General features: G+C 41.1%; 1 protein-coding gene across 1 annotated transcript in view; it reads right to left on the reverse strand.

Annotated features, from left to right (window-relative positions):
- Positions 1 to 3,755: 3,755 nt before the first annotated feature.
- Positions 3,756 to 19,325, reverse strand: part of LOC105930293 (vasoactive intestinal polypeptide receptor) — a 33,707-nt gene continuing 18,137 nt past the window's right edge. The window contains exons 4-13 of the mRNA XM_012868424.3: positions 14,193 to 14,299; positions 14,009 to 14,106; positions 12,644 to 12,773; positions 10,400 to 10,553; positions 9,557 to 9,617; positions 7,238 to 7,304; positions 7,059 to 7,150; positions 5,850 to 5,979; positions 5,330 to 5,371; positions 3,756 to 5,175 (exon numbers count right to left, since the gene is read on the reverse strand). Of these exons, the coding sequence (XP_012723878.1) occupies positions 4,984 to 5,175; positions 5,330 to 5,371; positions 5,850 to 5,979; positions 7,059 to 7,150; positions 7,238 to 7,304; positions 9,557 to 9,617; positions 10,400 to 10,553; positions 12,644 to 12,773; positions 14,009 to 14,106; positions 14,193 to 14,299 (1,073 nt within the window). The 3' untranslated portion in view covers positions 3,756 to 4,983. The remainder of the gene's footprint in view (positions 5,176 to 5,329; positions 5,372 to 5,849; positions 5,980 to 7,058; positions 7,151 to 7,237; positions 7,305 to 9,556; positions 9,618 to 10,399; positions 10,554 to 12,643; positions 12,774 to 14,008; positions 14,107 to 14,192; positions 14,300 to 19,325) is intronic.

Consider the following 19,325-nt stretch of genomic DNA (forward strand, 5'->3'; position numbering starts at 1 on the left):
CTTTCATGAATGAGACTTACTGGGAGAACAGAAAAATAATACTGAAGTCAGTTCGGAGTGCAAATGTTTATATTCATCTTCATTTGTTCAGTAACAACCTTAAATTCCCCACCGCATGCCGTGGAGTACAAAAAAAGACTTTTTTCAGAAGTACACGGTCACAGGTTAAAGACACTTTGTCATCTTTACACTGACATTATGCAAATACCACGAGTGGGAAACGCAGCTTTAAATGTAAACATTGAGTTCTAGTTGACACCTGAGTACTAAGCATGTCATAAAACGCTGAATAAAACAATCTTTTGTGCAGATTTACAGCATAACATTATTTACAACAAGAGCTCTGTGTGACACTAAGTTTGAGGTACAAATTTAGCATCATCTCTAGTTTAACACACACTGACACGACAGAAACAAGAGTCACATCTCTCCTAATGTGACATTTATACATTTAAGACATGGTCTCAGAAAATGTTGGGATCAAACATTGAGCAGCACTGGGTGAAATCAAGTTGTATCAAGACTGGATTATTTCCACACAAGAAGAAGAGTCTACAGTGAACTGTGTGCTAACATGCTCCTAGAACCAGTGCTAGCACGCTAATGCTAATGATGAAGTTGTTTTATTATATTCTAAGAGAAATACTGCAATGCTTTGCAAAAATATTCACACCCTTTGTTTTTTTTTTTTTTCATTTCTTGTCATGTTACAACCACAAGCGGCAGTATATTTCATGGGGATCTTGTAATTGACCATCTGAAAGTGGTGTATAATTTTGAAGGAGAAGGACATTGTCCACACTTTTTATTTTTTAATAAAGACAAATTGGTAAATAGAGTCCAACGGTGTCTAATTTGTTGTCAGTCAAAATCTAGTAGTGCGCTTCAGGTCAGGGGTTAAGTTCTTTAGAAGTCTAAAGCGAGGTTAGGTTAAGAAACATTGTCTCAAGCTTAGACAATGTTTGAAAAGCATGGCACAACCACAAACACAACAAGACATAGTCATCCACCTAAACTTACAGGAGGGCATCAATCAAAGAAGCGGCCAAGAAGCCCATTGTAACTTTGGAGGAGCTGCAGATTTCCACAGCTCAGGTGGGCCCCATTAAAGTCTTGACTTAAAATGGACAATAATAAAACATTATAAAACTAAGAGAGGAATCATAATGGAATCACAAGGAAGCTGAAGAAAACGTTAACATTTATCCAATGGGATTTATCCTCAGGAGCCATGAACAGATGAAAATACGACAATGAATTGTTTCAATGCCAACGTAACACAACCATCAGTGAAATCATTTACCCGCACATGGCAACATTAACGAAACACACAATAAAACCAGTTATCCATGCAGCCTAGACAAAAGAAGAGAGCTTCAGCATATGTATTCAGCGCATTGAAAACCGAGACTGTGCACTTTGAGAACGCTAAAAGCCTCTGTCATCTGAGCAAAGTTTCCAAAGCCAGAGCTTCCATCTCTCTCCTCAGGAATGTTATCCGGCAGTAATTCAGCTGAGTGTATGGTCCGTATAAAACTGTCACAAACAGGATAGGCACATCCAGTATGCTAGTTGTGCTATGACCTCCTCCTCAGTGGCTGCTCAACACAGCCCAACAATATCACCATTGTCCATACATCATGTCCCCTTTTGCAACACCACTCATTAGGTTAAGTGGTTGAGAGTATACGACTTTTAAATTGCCAAAGTGCAAAGTGTGCATGCACTCAACAGCAGACATCTAAGGCTAATAAACCACAGGTATGCGATGCCACTTGTTTTGGATTGAGCACAGCCTATTTTCTGTAGTTTTATGATCCAGCAAATATCGTCTAGGAAGATGGCTCTTCAGGATCTGAACACTCAACCATAAAACTATTGATCACTCATTTAAAACAGGAATATATTAGTATTTGGCAGGAGTAAAATGAAATCCCAACTCATGAGATATCACAAAGTCTGTCCTATAAAGCCATATCTAGTTGTTGAAACAGCCAAAGCTATTATTACACCCCTCAGATAAAAAAAAAAAAACAATCTGGTCAGACGAATATGAAAACTGAGTCACACAAATATAATAAGGTTCGTTCCTGAACCATACGCTGAGCACATTTGTTGGCCCCAGCCATGGGAGGGAACAAGGGCTGAACTACACACAAGGAACAGAAGAGACTGGTAATCACTCAGAATCCCAAAATGCGCAGTAATAAATATTTTCCATGATTGCTCCCAGCTGGGGATTCGTCCATATTGCCCACAACTCTCTACACGCTGCATAGGGGGGGGGGGACGTGCTTGAACATCTTCAACTTGTTAGCTGAGTGAAAGGCTACATCTTCGAAGAAACCTTGGATCCAAACTAGGTACAATCAAGGGCTGTACACCAGCTGAAAATAAGGCTAGCTACCTGAAACAGGCTGTCTGAGCTCCTGCAGAAAAGAATCGGCAAGAATTATAGATTCCCCAAGAAGAGAAGGTGTCTATAATTGCATTAACAAACTAGTTGCCCTCAATTGCCGATGAGAAAACAGTAACAGGTCCTTGTATCAGCAAACCGACCAGCTGCTAACTGAGTATAACTGTGGATGTGTTACACATCGCCACATCTCCTGGGAACGATACGGAGAGTCATTTCACAGTAAGTTATGTCTCGGTAGAGACAATTAACTGAGGTTAAAACAATTCAAATGTTGTTTATTTTATTGTGTATCTCTTTGCTTTCGGTGCTTTGCGGCTTTAGCGCAACAGGCCGTGGAGCCTGGTGCTAAATTAGTTATGTAAAGTTAATGACTGGTTCAGAGTCACTTGTAAAATGAGCTTATTCCATTTTATGTTTTATCATCGGCACTCACCAACATGCACAAAAGATGTCAGCATAGTTCTTATAGTGCCAAAGCCAAAATATCTTCTTTGTTTAACAACAAAAAAGATATTTGAGCTGCTGATTCCTGATGCGAGATCATCATGCTAGCCCTCGACGGCTAAATTTTGAGTTTTTTGCCGCCATCTTGGTAGTCCATCGTTGCATTCAAACAGTTACTGTGATGGCTGGTTGACGCAACATCAAGATTCAGTTATCCAAAATGTTTACTGCTTTATAATTCAGCAAATTGCTTTTGAAACAGTATTTTACTAAAATGATGTTTTGTTTTCCCATATGCTTTGCACTGTAAGCAAGTTGTTTGAACACATTGCAACTATTATGCAACTGTCAGCCTTTAAAGCTAATTCTGCCACATTCCCAGTTCTTCCAAACAAACCATGCTTCTCAAAGATACCTGATTTCAATGAACTGGGAAATCACTGCATTATCTTATTGGTTATTGATTTCAACTTTATTCTTGTCTTTCTTACCCCCGTTGTTTATTAGTTTTCCTTATTCTTGTCATCTTTACTTATTAGCTTAATTTAATGTCACTAGTCTAGTTAATGTTGGTTGATTAAAGTTTTTTTTTTAACTGGACGTTTAAGTATTGGTCAATAAATTCTTGTATTTAGAGAGTTGTTTTTGTTAATTCTGTATTTCTGTGCTATGTTGCTCTTTAAGAACGTCAGTGTGCAAATTCACTCCTTCTTCTATTATTTTCTGTCAGTCAGGTGGTGCCTCGACTTGGTAACTTTGATTAAAAAAAGACCAACTTTGGTCCAATAGTTATTCATAGCCAAACTAAACACATTGTTACGCAACAGACTGCGTAAAGACACACGGATGCAGGTAATAAAGAGAATGGGAGGGGGGGGGGGGGGGTTGGGACGACCGATAATGCCAAGATTTGCAAAATTGCGGCATCATCTGCCATGACTGCCAAGAATAATCGCCAAGGGGTCAGACCTACGATGGGTCCAGTGGAACCAGCTGCTCCTCCTTGACCACAAATTAAACATGATCAAAGGTACGTTTATTTGTTCACGCAAAAAGAGCAAAGTGTGTTGTTGCATATAAGCGAGCGCACATTAAAACGCAGATATGCGCAGGTCACAAAAATAGATCCTCTCCTCTTGTTGGACTTGGTTTAAAGTGTAAAGCACTAGATTTCTATGTCGTCAGTACATCAGTTGTAGTGACGTGCCACATAACTCAGGCACAAGCAGCTAAAAACGCCGTTTACGAGAGCTGAAAATGCCTGGAAGTCAATCTAATTCTGAAAAACATCAGAAACGTACATAAACTGATTTGTACAACAACACCATTATTCTTGTCGTCACTTGTTTTCAGCCCTGCATCCACTGCTAGCCTCCATCAGTGCTTCTGGACTATCAGTCATATTCTGGCTCAAACATACTGTATAAAGTTGAAAGGCTTGTGACCGGAGTTCTCCCTCTGTCCAAATTGTACTCCTCAGTAAAAAAAAAAAGTCCTTCTGAGTGGACAAAAATTATTCCAACTCCACAAGGGATTCTATCCAAAGCAGCTTTTCCAGCATAGTGCGTACTAGAGGCAACAAATCAACTTGGAAACTCTGGTTTTAGTGTCTGCACTTATTGTTTACAATTATTCTTGCTACGTACGCTCTGTCCTTAGACCAGCTGACATTGGGGGACTTGCATGTTCACTATATTTTAGTGTGCCTTTTTAAGTAAGAACGGAAGATCCCACTTTCTTTCATTTAAAAGTCTCCCTCCTTGATCCCCTGAAAGGTAGGCAACCCAGTGCAAAAGTGTAGCCGTTCTGCAGTACAGGGAATGCTCTCCCTGATCAATGCTGCATAAATGTAATCGGTAAAAATAGGAGCTTTCCTTCTTTGCAGACATCTCATTAATAAGAAAGTGTTGTCGGAGGTGTCAGATGACTCTGCGCGCTGGTGAGAAAAACACTGAGCACCTGTTTCCTTTCTATAGCTAGCAGATAAGATTACAACCACAACAAAAATCCACTTTAGGATTAGCGCGTCCTCGGTACACCCAGGGTATGGCAACAGTACATGAGTCACGCATTCATTAACTGATGATAAAAAACCAAAGGGAGTCAGCGACTGGTGGACTTCAGATTGCAGAAAGGTGCTCGTCGCAGCCCGAAGCCCGTCGTGCGGTGGGACTGCTTTTGGTCAACAAGGTGATCTGAGTGCTGAAATTGTTGCCATTGCTCCCAATGGAGGGCTGCTGGTACTTATTGTCAGCGCCGAGGAACCTCTGCAGCATCCACCTGCGCCACTTACGCTTAACCTCGGACTGCACCTGCAGGGGAGACCAAGCGGTGGGCAAACAGCATGAGGAGTGGCGTTAAAGAGCGCTGGACACACACCGGGGCTAGGTTAAAATATAACAGAATTAGTGACAATTTAAAAGAAAAAGGAGAGCAAACACATGTGCTTTGTTTGAATTGACTCACCTCTCCGTTCAGGAAGCAGTACAGGACTGCAACAACAAAGCCCTGTTGACGAGAGAGGAAAAAGAGGAGTTTCTGTTGAAAAGAAAGCTGAACTCCATGGCTCAGCTGGGGAAATGCTCCAAATATTTTAGCATGAATAATGACGGCAAGATTAAGACCAACTTCGGGCTTAGACAGGAGGTTCATCATGTGGATGGCTGGGACACGTTCCCGGGAGATATCATTCTGAGCCAAGATGGTTATAAATTGATAGGACTTTCCACCACAAAGTTTCCATTTTTGCACTTTGCTCACAACATCTATGCGCAGAGCAACGTTGTGAATCAGTGAACTTATTCCAAAGGTATAACGCTAACCATTAAGATACACAATTCTGTTGCTGCACAAGTATTTCTCCGGATCTCACTTATTAAACAGCCGTTTAAATAACAAATTTATGGCTGCCCTACGGGGACATAAAAAAAAAATTAATAAACGACAAACAGGTTTTGCGTCCGCACAAAGCGGTTAGGTGTGTTACCTGAAATGATCCCAGAACAAGATCAAACACCATCCTGAGCTGTGGGTTGATGTGGTCGGGGATAAATGCAAATATTATGTAGTTTATTCCAAAGAGAGGTATCAGCAACAGAGTAGATTTAGCCAGTCTCCTAGAAACAGCAGAAAAAGGAAGAGAATGGAGACGATTCAGAGAAGTGAGAGCGTTGCACATCTAAAGAATGAACATTTGGTCTATTGTGTTTTTTGTAAAATGGCTGTAGCTAAACCACTGAAGTCCTACTGGAAGGTGAACCTCCACCCCAGAGCAAGTCTTTAGCAACCTTTAATGAAAGAATGTGTCAGAAAAAGTATCCCACAGTATGATGCTGGCAACACCATGTTTTACTTTTTCACCACAGAGTTTTGCATCTTGTCCAAATAATTTAGCTTCGGTCTCATCTGACCAGAGCGCCCTAATCCACGTGTTTTGTGAGTCCCCTACGTGGCTTGTGGGAAACTGGAAACAGAATTGTTTTATAGTTTTCTTTCAGGCAGATTTGGAAAGGCCAGATATGTGGAGTGAGTGACTAATAATAATAATAATAGATTCTCCCACCTGAGCTGGGGATTTTATCAGCTTTCCATGTTCAGATGATGGATTGAAGAGAGCTCTGAGAGATGCCCAGAACATGGGATATTGTTTAATAACCTAGAACCTCTTTAAAGTTCTCCACAGATTTATCTGGACCTGCCTGTTGTGTTCCTTTGCGTTCATGTTGCTAAGGTCGTCACAGACCAGACTGATTGACACTGAGATTTAATTAGATTAAACAGGCGGACTGTGTTTACTATTTAGCTGAATTACAAAGGGGGTTAGTTGCTGTGGATTTTATTTAGGGGTATCAAACTATGGGTCAGAATACAAATGCACACTACAGCCTTCCGTTTTTATGGAAGAAATACTAAAATCATGGATTTCTTTCATCAATTTCAGTTATGCAACACTTTGTGTTGTTCTATTTACGCCAATAATTCAGTAAGAATCTTGCATTTTAGATGTGACAAAATGGAAAAACGTCCAAAGTGTATGAATACATTTGGAGGGCATTGTGTAGCTTTGTTTATGAAGAACAATTGCCTGCCACCAAATCTTAACAGCAGGAAAATGTCTCCTACAAAGTCAGCTGATCAGACCTGGCTGCAACCTTTGCTTCCACAGACTTGTTGACATTTGTCAATGATAACTTACGAGTACTGGTTGGATTCCTTCCTTCCGATGTCGGGACAATTCATTTTCTGCCTCAGGATCCGGATTATGCAAATGAAGAGGAAAAAGTTCATCTGGCACAGAAGCGGGACACTGGTTAATGGCATATTAAGCACAGCTTTCTGCGAAATGTTAAGACTCTTACAGGTGACGTAACTCACAAGTATGACAATTAAAACAGGCGTTTTGATGATCCACCACGAGGCGTCATCGATTGTTTCCCAGCATCTGACACGAAGGAGTAAAAGATGGAGAATACAGATCAAAGTAGGAAGCAACACTATGTAGAGTAGATACACACTGAATAGTTTTTAAGTGTTTAGCCTAACAGTCAGAAATGGTTGCAATGGCTGAAAAACTTTGTTCATTTAGCTCTTCTGTTCATTTGAACGTAACACTGATTTTGAACTATAGACACAATAGCAGTGTCTTTTGCAGAAAGCATTCATAACCCTTGAACTTCTTCACATTTTCTCATATCCCAATTACAAACATGTGATGGACCGACACAGAGTAGTGCATGACTCTGAAATGGAAGAAGGCTCCTAGATGGTTTTCTAATTTATTTCCTATAAATCCTTAAAGTATGCCGTGCATTTGTCTTCAGTCTCTCCCGCCCCCTAAATAAAAGCAGCCAACTGCCTTCAGAAGTCACCCAGTTACTTATCTCCTCTCGTTTCAGCTGTGTTCCTCTCGTGAATACAGAGGAACACAGCTGAGAGGCCAGGAAAGTTGTGGAGAATTTTAAAACAGTAATAAGTTATAAAACAATATCTCAGGCTTTCTATTCGTTTGTATCCAGCCCACCTGAGTTATCTTTTAGGAGAACGTTTTGCTTGAAATGCAGCTGCCAGTTCTTAAGGGTAAACCATAAAACCTCCCACTGCAGCTCTGGCTCTGGTTGATGGAAAAAATATACATTCTTTGACCTACATCCAAAATTGTGCGCGTAGGGGAACACTAACATTGCACATCTGTCTGAACTCGGGGGGAACAACCTTAATAAACATACAGCCACAGCTACAAAGGGATGATGTAGCCGCAGCTGTTCTGCAAAACACAATGCAAACTCCAATTAGAGTCTCTAAATGTGCTTAGCTAGAGACATACCCTCAAGGACTTGCAGCTGTTTTTGTGATGAAAGATGCTTCTACAAAGTATTTCAAAGTATTTATTTCCAGGGGGCTGAGTAAAAATGCCATGCCACACTTTTCAGATTTTTATTTCCTCGAAAATTGTATGTATAATTTTCCTTCCAATTCACAATCATATGCTACCTTGTGGCCAATCACATTAAATCCTGATACAATTTAAGCTGCCTATAAAATATAAATGATACAGTTTATAGTTTTAAGGTGACAAATTGAAAACGTTTTAGTCACTATCACACATTATAGTAGATATAGAGGTTGTGCTGCTAAAGGACTCTTCTACATCTGTTACAGGGTTGTTAGTTACAGTAGTGCCACTTACTTCTCAGCTTTTAGTGGTTCAATAAGGTATTATGATAATTTGTTTGTTTTTAAAAAAAAAAAAAACACAGTACAAATACTTTGTTACTGTTCTTATCTAGCTTGTAAAAGTATTTGTTTATCTGCCAACTTTTTACTTTCACTACTCCCCACACTGAAACAAAAATATCTATGTGTTCTATTCCTTACATTGACATAACTGGCTCGTTACTTTTATACAAATTGATGGCGACATGATGTAAAAGTCTTATCAAAACAGAGGGCAGAGAAGGCTCCCAGTGGGAGCGGTTTGTGATACAGAGAAAAACTTTAACAGCGACACGGATGATGACTATCAACTGGGAAACATTGGAGACGACGACAGAACAGATTCAGAGAAGCGGGCCATTCCCGACCGTCGCCTGATTTAACAGAACTCTCTGATGTTGTCTGCTCAAAGACGGATTCATAGCGAATGCTCTGTGTTTAGTGCCGACCTAAAAACCACGAGCCTCTGGCCTTCAAGATTTCTGCAACAAATATGAAAAACACACTTACAGGTAAAAGTGTGTTTTTAGGGCAGGTTGTGAGCAAAAGAGGAAAACTATCCTATTTTGGGTGCCTAGAACCTCTCTTTTTGTTTTGTAAAGATGTCAAAAGAGATAAAGGAACTCATACTTTTTTACTTTTTCTTAAGTAAAGTTAATCTGTACTTTTACTTTTATCAACATCTTTTTTTATACAAATATCTATACATTTACTCCCATAAAGAAGAGTACTTTTCCCACCCTTGCAACATGGAGGGCTCTCTTCCCCAGAGTAAAACCTACTGTTTTTTTCCAGTTAAACTAAAAAAGGGCCAAATTCTGGCAAATATGATTTTTTTTATTTGTTGTTTTCATTTTAATTATAGCAGTTACAGTGACTGAGTCGTCAGTTTAATCAATGGTTACGCTGTAAAGAATCCCGGCTTTCAGACGCAGCAAAGATCTGCAAGAAACACTTTTTTGAAAATAACGATTAACTCACCCAGGGTGATTTAAATAAGCTTTTGTAGCCACCCAGGCAGAGATGAAGAGGGTTGGAGCCCCTGTAAACAAACAGCAGACAGAATTAGCTGTAACATCAATGTTACATTTTTCCCCATCAGAAAGGAGCTATAATTTATGGCCACAGTGATCCAAACAAACCATGCAAGCAGTCAGGATGGCCAAATAAGTGGGTAAGTCTTTCTGAATTACTTTATAGCTGAAGCAGTTACGCATTTTGCGTATGCTTCTCGTTTTTTACAGGATTCTTATGAGCTCGGTGCCAATATTGGTTCATCTAGGGACTGTGCAGGAAAGTCACAGTCTTCTCTCAGTTTTCCTGCTGGGACACAGCATTTCAAGCCTATTTATAGTTATTTACTGGTGTGGTGGGGAGAATAAAACATGGTTACTGATCATTTGTTTCAAAGGGAATTAAAGGACAAAAGGGGTTATAAAGGAAAAGTAACATGAAAGCGGTCAGATCCTGGCAGCTCCTCCGTGTGAATGTTTGTATTTTAGTGAATTATTGCTGCAAAGAGGAAAGTTTCTTTAGGTACAAATCAAATTGATGTATTTGATGTCTTATTTCAAGTCTTCCAAATAAGCTAAATGTCTTTCAAATGGCACCAATCTTACACTTCAAGAGCGCAGACGCTGCTGCTGACCTAAACATGACTCCTTCATATGGAGACAAACGAGTCAGCACTCTCCACACGTATAGCTGCATGTTTAAAGTCAACATGTAAAACGCTTAAAAACGATAAATGTTTTGTTAAAAAAGAAAAAAGACGAGAGTACGGGACAGACCTCCCACGCACGACACGGCTATGTGAGCACTTACCCCAGCCAATCAAAATGTACCACCAAAAGTACTTCCTCTCAGAGAAGAAGGAGACGGCCAACAGAGCGTGAAGGTAGAGGCCCTCTACCAGCAGCCAGAAGTAACTCGCCATGACTCCATACTGGAAGAAGACCACTACCGCCTTGCAGCCCACCTGCAACACATGCATCTGTCTGTGGCTCACTGTAGTACCATGAATACAGCGCAAATTTAAGACAGACATTTGGCCTGATAAACTTTCAAATCTAGTAAATCCTTCAACAGGCTTATAAAAAAAAACGTTTTTGTGAGGCCCAAAAAGACTAAAATCTTTTTCTCCTGTTTCATCGATAATTTGCTAAACAAATGCTCCACTCATGTTTACGCTGATGACACTATTATTTACACTTCCTATCCTGATGTATTACATATTCCAAATCCCATGAAATCTAATTTTAGCTCAGTTTAAAATGGTGCCATACTAACAAAGTGTAGTTTAATTGGATTGGCCGATTACATTTTATACAGTTTGCACATTCTTATCCTTTGGATCCGGATTTTGATGACATGTCAGTCCTGTGGAGAAGGCTGACTCCCTCAAAAATCCATTTTACAGTCAGATTAATTATTCAGCCTTTCAAATGAGGAAGAAACTGACTGCACACCACTACTAATCACCTCATGTTGGTGTTTTGAATGGGATTTTTAGCTCTTCTAACAGATTTGTTTTTAAACCATTATTTGTAGAATTCACCATTATTGCATGCGTATGCTTGATTAGCTTCAATTTGAATCATTTTCACTGGGATCAATTTATTTCCATATGTGCACACTGTAACTGTCGTTGTAGTGTGGGAAGAAATAGTTCATGAGAACAACCTGGGGCATTAATGGCTTTACAAAAACAGACTAGGAATCGTGAGGTAAAATGTATCCTTTCTTCTAGAGATGTGGTCTTTTTTTGGGACATTTTCTTCACCTATCAAGCAAAAACAACAGGATGCACTGCCAGTCAAATAAGCTCGAAACTGTTTCACTCTGACAAGCAAACATCATTTGTATCTTTGACTTTTATCTTCAAATGGATCAGTCTATCATCATTTATAACCTATAACATCAAACATCCACATCACAAATCCTGCTGTTTCTCATACCCAGATTGTGAATCAAGGCCAACCTCGATCCGACCCACAAGGACTTCAAATCACTGACACCTGCTAAAGTTGATGGCTACGATATTATCGGAGCTTTTTTGCTTTGTGACTCAGACACTGCAATGGCACACATAGCTCGGACAAAAAGTAACAGGCCTCAATCAAAAACAATGCTTGGAACCACTTGAGCTGAAACTGTTCCGAAAATATAAGACATCTCGTTTTAATGGTGGTTTTACTTGTAAAGTCAAGAAACATCTTCAAACTGTAGCAGCTGTGTTTGACGCTATAATATGATCTATACTCAGCCATTTAAAAATCAGCCTCCGTAGCGGTAGGTCATTTACAGTCTAACGAGCTAATTCTTTGTGGAGATAGAGCAGATGATGATGATGATGTTCAAGGCCTGGACGGTGAAATAAAACTGAAACAGCTGTGTTGCATAAAACTGCACTGGAGGTTTATCTGACTCTCATTGTTACCTTAGCAGTTATGGTAATAGCCTCGTCAAGATAAAGCAGATATCACACAGCTGTGGAAGCAATTTACAGGCATTGCTGTCTTCAGTGCAGGTTTAAGGCTAAACAAACAGGAACTCTCACAACATCCTGCTTTCCAGGAGAATAGGGAACCTTCAGCTCGGGGCTGTGAGGGACTCTGCAAACACTGTTACACCCAAAACATTGAGTAAAGCTGGGACAATACATTTCAGGCAGTAAAGTCTGAAAGAGCAACTGCGACAACTGAGGTTAAAAAAAAACAATTTTAGAGACATATAAACTGACTGTGAAGTTTCACTGACCATGTATGCAGTACTGCATATTCTGCACTTTTTTAGGACAGTCATGTCTCAGGTAAACATCTTTGATCATCTCAGTCCGTTTGGTCTGATCTGTGTGCTCCGAGGGCATGGCTGTTTGGTCTGACGGCGTTTATTCGGGATCCGTTTGGTCTGAAGTGTGATGTTTAACTTCTTTAGAGTCTGATATCTAAGCTCAGACGTCCGACAATGTCTCCCTGGCACCTGACGCTGTCTTATAATGTACGCTCTGCAGCGGTATATGAGCACAGCGTTCAGCAGCACAGATCGACGGCTGGACAGAGTACTCACTGATGACTGGCAGTTCTCCGTCTCGCCCACCTCGTACAGAACCACATCCTTTATAAAAACAGTGACGGCTTTGAGGATGAGAGACACAAACAGATGCATGTGGATGTAGTTTCTTGTGCAGTGAAGCTTCCTGTAGAAAAGCATAATCTATATTTAAAGGTTTTAAGTAAGAAAAAAAACTCAGTTCACCAAAGCAAACCAGAAATGGATCAGTGGTTCTATGGGGTTCGTTACTCTTGACAATCGTAATGTAAAGGACTGTTACTATTTCGACACGTCTGCAAATAAACCGTGAAAATGTCAAGAAGTGCTATAGCCATGTCTAACACATCATAAAACACTGAATATATTTATCAGCCAGAGACAGAAGGGAAATCCTCTGGCTGGACGTTCAGCAGAGATTTAAATGCAAAGGATTTCTGCAGATACAGTGCACCAGCAGACCTGCAGATACAGTGCAACTAATGTAAGTTCTCTATTCTGTTTTCCAACAAAGGCCTTTCCCGTTCGGCAGATGACTTTTCGTGAATCGTGCAAAACCACCAGGCGGATCACCAGCAGGTCAGATGAGACCAGCCAGCTGCCTGAGCACAGCATCTGAAGCCGAACATAAACACCAGAGGTTCTTGACATCCTGTGTTGCTGCTCCACAGTGCAAGCCAATGGCATTTCATGACCCAGTGGAGTAAACACAGGCCCTGTTGTTTAGCCCATCATGTGCAAACAAGCACAAATGCAAACTGCGACGAATAGGCCGCCAAGCGCACACCAGCTAAACTTATCAGTGTCGCATTGTTGTTTAAGGGCAAGTCAAGGCAGGTCAGAATGGAGCACAGCATGAACATCATTCACCTTGGTGGTTTGACTATAGGCCGCAGTTTGGGCTTATAGTCACTGACAGTCAATGGGCCTTTTTCTGTTTTGATATCACACAACAAACCGAAAAGTTCCAAGTCCTGCTGTGTGGCTCTTTTAAAATATCTGTTACTTTAATTTTTATAAACAAACCTTACCCAACGCTGTCTTCCCCCTGAACATGAAATCATGGCTGAAATGTGAAAAGCCATCTATAGTCTAACTGTGGTCCAAAGTTGGTTGACTCACTTTCCTCGTCTTTGTTAAGGCAAAACCTGAATTGGACCTCTGGGCTAAACATATCACATTTTAAATATGATTTTTATGGCCTAAATAAAATCAAGAACCTTAGGTAGTCATAAATTAGTGGATCCATGGACCTTTGGCATTCAGAGACATGATTGTATGTTGGAAAACTCATCACCTGGTGTCGTGCTTGATTTTAAAAAGGAAAACCTCAGCTCTAAACGAGGAATAAAGGTGTACGTATTGTTTAAGAATAATCCTTACCGAAAGAGACACAGTATGGTGATGGCCACCATCAGAGAAATAAGGGAAATGCTGTGACCCACTGTGTAGCCAGCTTTGATGGTGGTGTAAAATTCTCCCTGCAACAACACCATCCATCATACCAGGCTCATGCAAATCTTTCAGATATTTCTTAAAACATAAGCGCACATGTTGCCAAACCAACCGAATTTTCTTCCACGGTGTTGTTGGGATTGTAGCCACAGTCCATGATATAGGAGTCCAGGCTGCTTGAGGGCCAGCCGTGCACAGTGCAGGTCTTTGACAGATTACCTGAGGACCAGAGAGACAGAGGAAGAACTGAGCACTGTCATTATAACATGCCGACACTTCTCATATGTTTCTGGTAAAAAAGCAGAGCAATGAACAGGACGGGTGAAAGGGAAATCAACAACTCTCATGTTTACTCACTCCTAACGATGTCACTCTGAGATATGCATGTCTCAGTGGAATACTCCCGGAAACAAAAGAAAGCAATGACTGAAGGGGGTCAACCAACTAGATACAGAGGCAGTCCCATGTGTTTTTGCCTCCATCCGTGGCTTCATTAGTCTCAGGATGTTTTTCTCTGGGGCTAAAATAAAAAGGTTAAAATTCTAAAAGACAGATTAAGAGAAGAAAGTTGCCACTAATGACGAGATAATACCACCACAGTTCAGGTCTTTGGTCGGACTACAGTGTAATGGAGAAAAGAATAAGATGAAAGGAAAATTAGCTTAGGAGAAGAGAGAGGAGATAAAAGGAGCACCGAAGAGTTCTGCAGACAGCAAAGGAAAGGAGACTTAAGGTCTGTGGAGCAAATAGAAATGGTGCACACTGGAAAAGGCCAGTGAAGGAATATAATATGAAGTTATAGAATAAATACAGTAACTGGATAGAAGAAACAAAATATATAGGAAAAGGATAAATAACAAAACCAATAGTCACATAGAAACAAGTCAAAATGTACAATGACCTTTATAACTTTTCATCTTGTTTTTTTCTTTTTTCTTTTTTTGCTATCAACTTGGCAGTTAAATTGTCATTTCTTATATGGATTAGTTTTGCCATTTCCCCCTTCCCCTTCAGAGATCCCCAAGACTGTAGTATCATCACATGAGCCATGTTATTTCCTGTTAGCTCAGTCGTCAAATGGAAATTTGAGAAAATGTCATCGCTTCTTCTGCTGTCGAGCTTTCAGGGTATGCTGATCAGTTTTCCAGCATGACTTGGCAGCTGCCCGCACCGTCAAAAGTACAGGAAACTGTTTTAAGGACCATGGAAGCACTCTGCTTGATCAGGCCACAGTCTGGCCTAACTTAAACCCCGTAGAGAATGAGCGCCACACTGCAACGATGCAGTAATTCATGCAAAATGAATGATGACATTTATTGTGCTTAAAATACCTTTTTTTTTATTGGTCCAAAATATTTTATAATTGGGTTCACATTTACTGCGAGCTATAATCAACAAAATGAGTCAAATACTTGAAAAAGTATCGCTCTTTGCTTAATAAATCTATATATGTTTCCTTATTTAAATAGGATTTCTGCAATAAATTAACTTTTCAATAAAATTCAAATGTACTGATGCACCTGTGCTAAAGTAACACAAGCCTCAAATTTAATAAGTTTATCAAAAAGATGCATTCTTTTATATATCCTTTAACCATTTCTGAAAAGCTGATTTAAAAGAGTGTGTTGAATGATTGACAAACTTTAAATATTTAAATATCTTCACAAGTGTAAACGTGAAGGTGTGAGCCCAAAGCGGGTTGAGCCAATACTGTGCGTACAATTAATGGGATGAATATACACTTTCCAAGAGTCATTAAATTGGGATTAAAGATAGTGAGGAGTCCAACAAATAATGCGTGGTGAGAAGTACCCCCACTTTGCTGATGTTCCTACCCTCTAGTTGTATGCATTCTGTATGCACCAGTGGACCAACCCCTGCTATACTGTGCTGGGTTACTTGTTGCAGATTGTAACAAACATTTTAAAGCTTTTCATCCAAACTAGGATAAGTGCCATTGCCCCGTAATCTGTTGGGCAGATCAGGCAGCTTTCCATTGGCAACGGCACAGTAAGAGAATTAAAGCGGAGGGATGTATGTGCTTACATCAGAGACTGATTAGAAATATAAGATGGGCACGTCAGCAAGTTCAGACAAGATCACCCTCCCAGGATCACTCCAGGACCATGTTTGCGTCAAGTTAGCAGAAGAAACATCTGGTGATAAAATAGAGAACTATGTGGTCTGTGTGTTCCTTACTGTTCCTGTTTGCTTTATTGGTTGGCGTTGCAGAGCTAGAATTCATGTCCATCTGAACGGGAAGCTTAAGAGGACCTAGCTGTTCTTCTCATCAACTCAGCAACAGTGATGTGGTAAAATAGGAAAGAAAGATTTCCTTTTATAGTCCCGCAGAGGGGAAATTTTGTCTCTGCATTTAACCCATCCCTTAGGGAGCAGTGGGCTGCATACGCTGAGTGGCACCCAGGAGGCAATCTGGGGCCAAGAGTCTTGCTCAGGGACGAATGGTGCAAGTCTGCAGGGATCGAACCTGGTAATGCAGCTTTCTAAGAACGCAGTCACTGACCACTAGGGGGGTTAGCCCCCACCCCCCTCCCCCCTGTACGTGTACTAAGTACAGTAGCGAATAGTTGTTGACAACCGGTTAATATATTCTATAATGTCTGCCTATTCCTGGTGTTCATCACATTGAGCTTTTGACTTTTGAATACACATGAAATGCACAATTAAAGAAGATAGTTATAAGTTTAATTCCTACCGGCCAGTAGGTGGCGGACTTGCGCTCACTGTGTTGTTTCCAACCTTCAGTTGCACTGTTTGCCAGCTGGTTGCCAGGTTAGCATTGGCAAAAATTAAAGGCATACTATGCAACATTTTTCAGTTAATTAATGTGTTCCATACCGTTTTGGATGATTAAATGAGTCATTTCAGGTCGAACAAAGGTTTTCTCGGCCGCCCTGGTGGTCTGAAGGGGAAATACCGCACTTGCAATTGCAGGACCACTCGGCCCGCACTCACAGGCTCAGTAGTCTCGTGCAAGACCGCGAGAGTCGGTCTTGCTTTACGGCGAGAACTGCTACACGCCCCCAGTGAAAGGCGTGCTCGTTGCTAGCGCAGTGGCGATATTTGTGCAGTTATCATGGCGGAACCAGCGAGAAAACAGCGAAAGCCCATGTCGGAGCAGGCAAGAAAGAGGAAAAGGGCTCTGGACAGAGAGAGGAGTCGTACACGGGTGAACATCGGGCAAGCTTTTTCTGAATGGCAAGAGCCAGAGCCATAGAGAGAAAGAGTTGCAACACTCCCATTGGACTCCGTTGTACGCTTTTTGCGCCAATAACAGCTGAAAAAGTAGTAGGATGTATGTTTGCATATATATATGTATATACACTCACCGGCCACTTTATTAGGTACACCTGTCCAACTGCTCGTTAACACTTAATTTCTAAGCAGCCAATCACATGGCGGCAACTCAGTGCATTTAGGCATGTAGACATGGTCAAGAGAATCTCCTGCACTTCAAACCGAGCATCAGTATGGGGAAGAAAGGTGATTTGAGTGACTTTGAACGTGGCATGATTGTTGGTGCCAGAAGGGCTGGTCTGAGTATTTCAGAAACTGCTAATCTACTGGGATTTTCACGCACAACCATTTCTAGGGTTTACAGAGAATGGTCCGAAAAAGAAAAAACATCCAGTGAGCGGCAGTTCTGTGGGCGGAAATGCCTTGTTGATGCCAGAGGTCAGAGGAGAATGGCCAGACCGGTTCGAGCTGATAGAAGGGCAACAGTGACTCAAATAACCAAGGTGGGCAGAAGAGCATCTCTGAAGGCACAGTACGTCGAACTTTGAGGCAGATGGGCTACAGCAGCAGAAGACCACATCGGGTGCCACTCCTTTCAGCTAAGAACAGGAAACTGAGGCTACAATTTGCACAAGCTCATCGAAATTGGACAATAGAAGATTGGAAAAACATTGCCTGGTCTGATGAGTCTCGATTTCTGCTGCGACAGTCGGATGGTAGGGTCAGAATTTGGCGTCTACAACATGAAAGCATGGATCCATCCAGCCTTGTATCAACGGTTCAGGCTGGTGGTGGTGGTGTCATGGTGTGGGGAATATTTTCTTGGCACTCTTTGGGCCCCTTGGTACCAATTGAGCATCGTTGCAACGCAACAGCCTACCTGAGTATTGTTGCTGACCACGTCCATCCCTTTATGACCACAATGTACCCAACCTCTGATGGCTACTTTCAGCAGGATAATGCGCCATGTCATAAAGCTGGAATCATCTCAGACTGGTTTCTTGAACATGACAATGAGTTCGCTGTACTCAAATGGCCTCCACAGTCACCAGAACTCAATCCAATAGAGCATTTTTGGGATGTGGTGGAACGGGAGATTCGCATCATGGATGTGCAGCCGACAAATCTGCGGCAACTGTGTGATGCCATCATGTCAATATGGACCAAACTTCCTGAGGAATGCTTCCAGCACCTTGTTGAATCTATGCCACGAAGAATTGAGGCAGTTCTGAAGGCAAAAGGGGGTCCAACCCATTACTAGCATGGGGTACCTAAAAAAGTGGCCGGTGAGTGTATATATATATTTACCGTTAAATAACATAATCGCTGCTGTTTGTCCCATAGAAGAACATGAAAGCCAGCGTATGTTTTGGAACTATAGCGGTTTACACGAACCACGTGACTGCCCTGGCGGTAAGATCAAAGAGTGTCGCAACTCTTTCTATATGGCTCTGGCAAGAGCTAAAAGAAAAAGAAGGCTGCAAGGCTGACACGGACCTCGCATTTCTGCTGATGCGATTGTAAGCAACATTGGAATAGTTTCTCTCTCTCTGTGCATGTTCATACTTTCACTGTGTTAGTCATTGTTTGTTCTGCCGTTTTTTCCACTTTTCGTTGCGTTCGCATGTCTGCTAAGCTCAAAACAACCGCGCCTGTCTTGACGGAGAAACCAGGAGAACAGCTGAGCATCTTTATGACAGTGCACTTTTACTTTCGCCCTCTGGGGGGAGCCTTGCTGGAAAATCAACCCCGGTTGCATAGTATACCTTTAAAGTTACCTGTCCATATGGAAAGCAGCAACCTACACGTGTCTCTGAACCCATTGCCTTCCTTTAAGTTGACAACAACGCTCAAAGCTTGACCAATGTTCACCCTTTTTTTGAATCTGAGAAATGTAAATGTTGAAGCTATGACCATTAAATAAGTGATTTTAAGTTTGATCATATACTGATGACACATGATTACATAACCATTAAAGGTATTTAAA

This window comes from Fundulus heteroclitus, chromosome 6 (assembly GCF_011125445.2).
Source record: "Fundulus heteroclitus isolate FHET01 chromosome 6, MU-UCD_Fhet_4.1, whole genome shotgun sequence".
Classification (NCBI taxonomy): Eukaryota; Metazoa; Chordata; class Actinopteri; order Cyprinodontiformes; family Fundulidae; genus Fundulus; species Fundulus heteroclitus.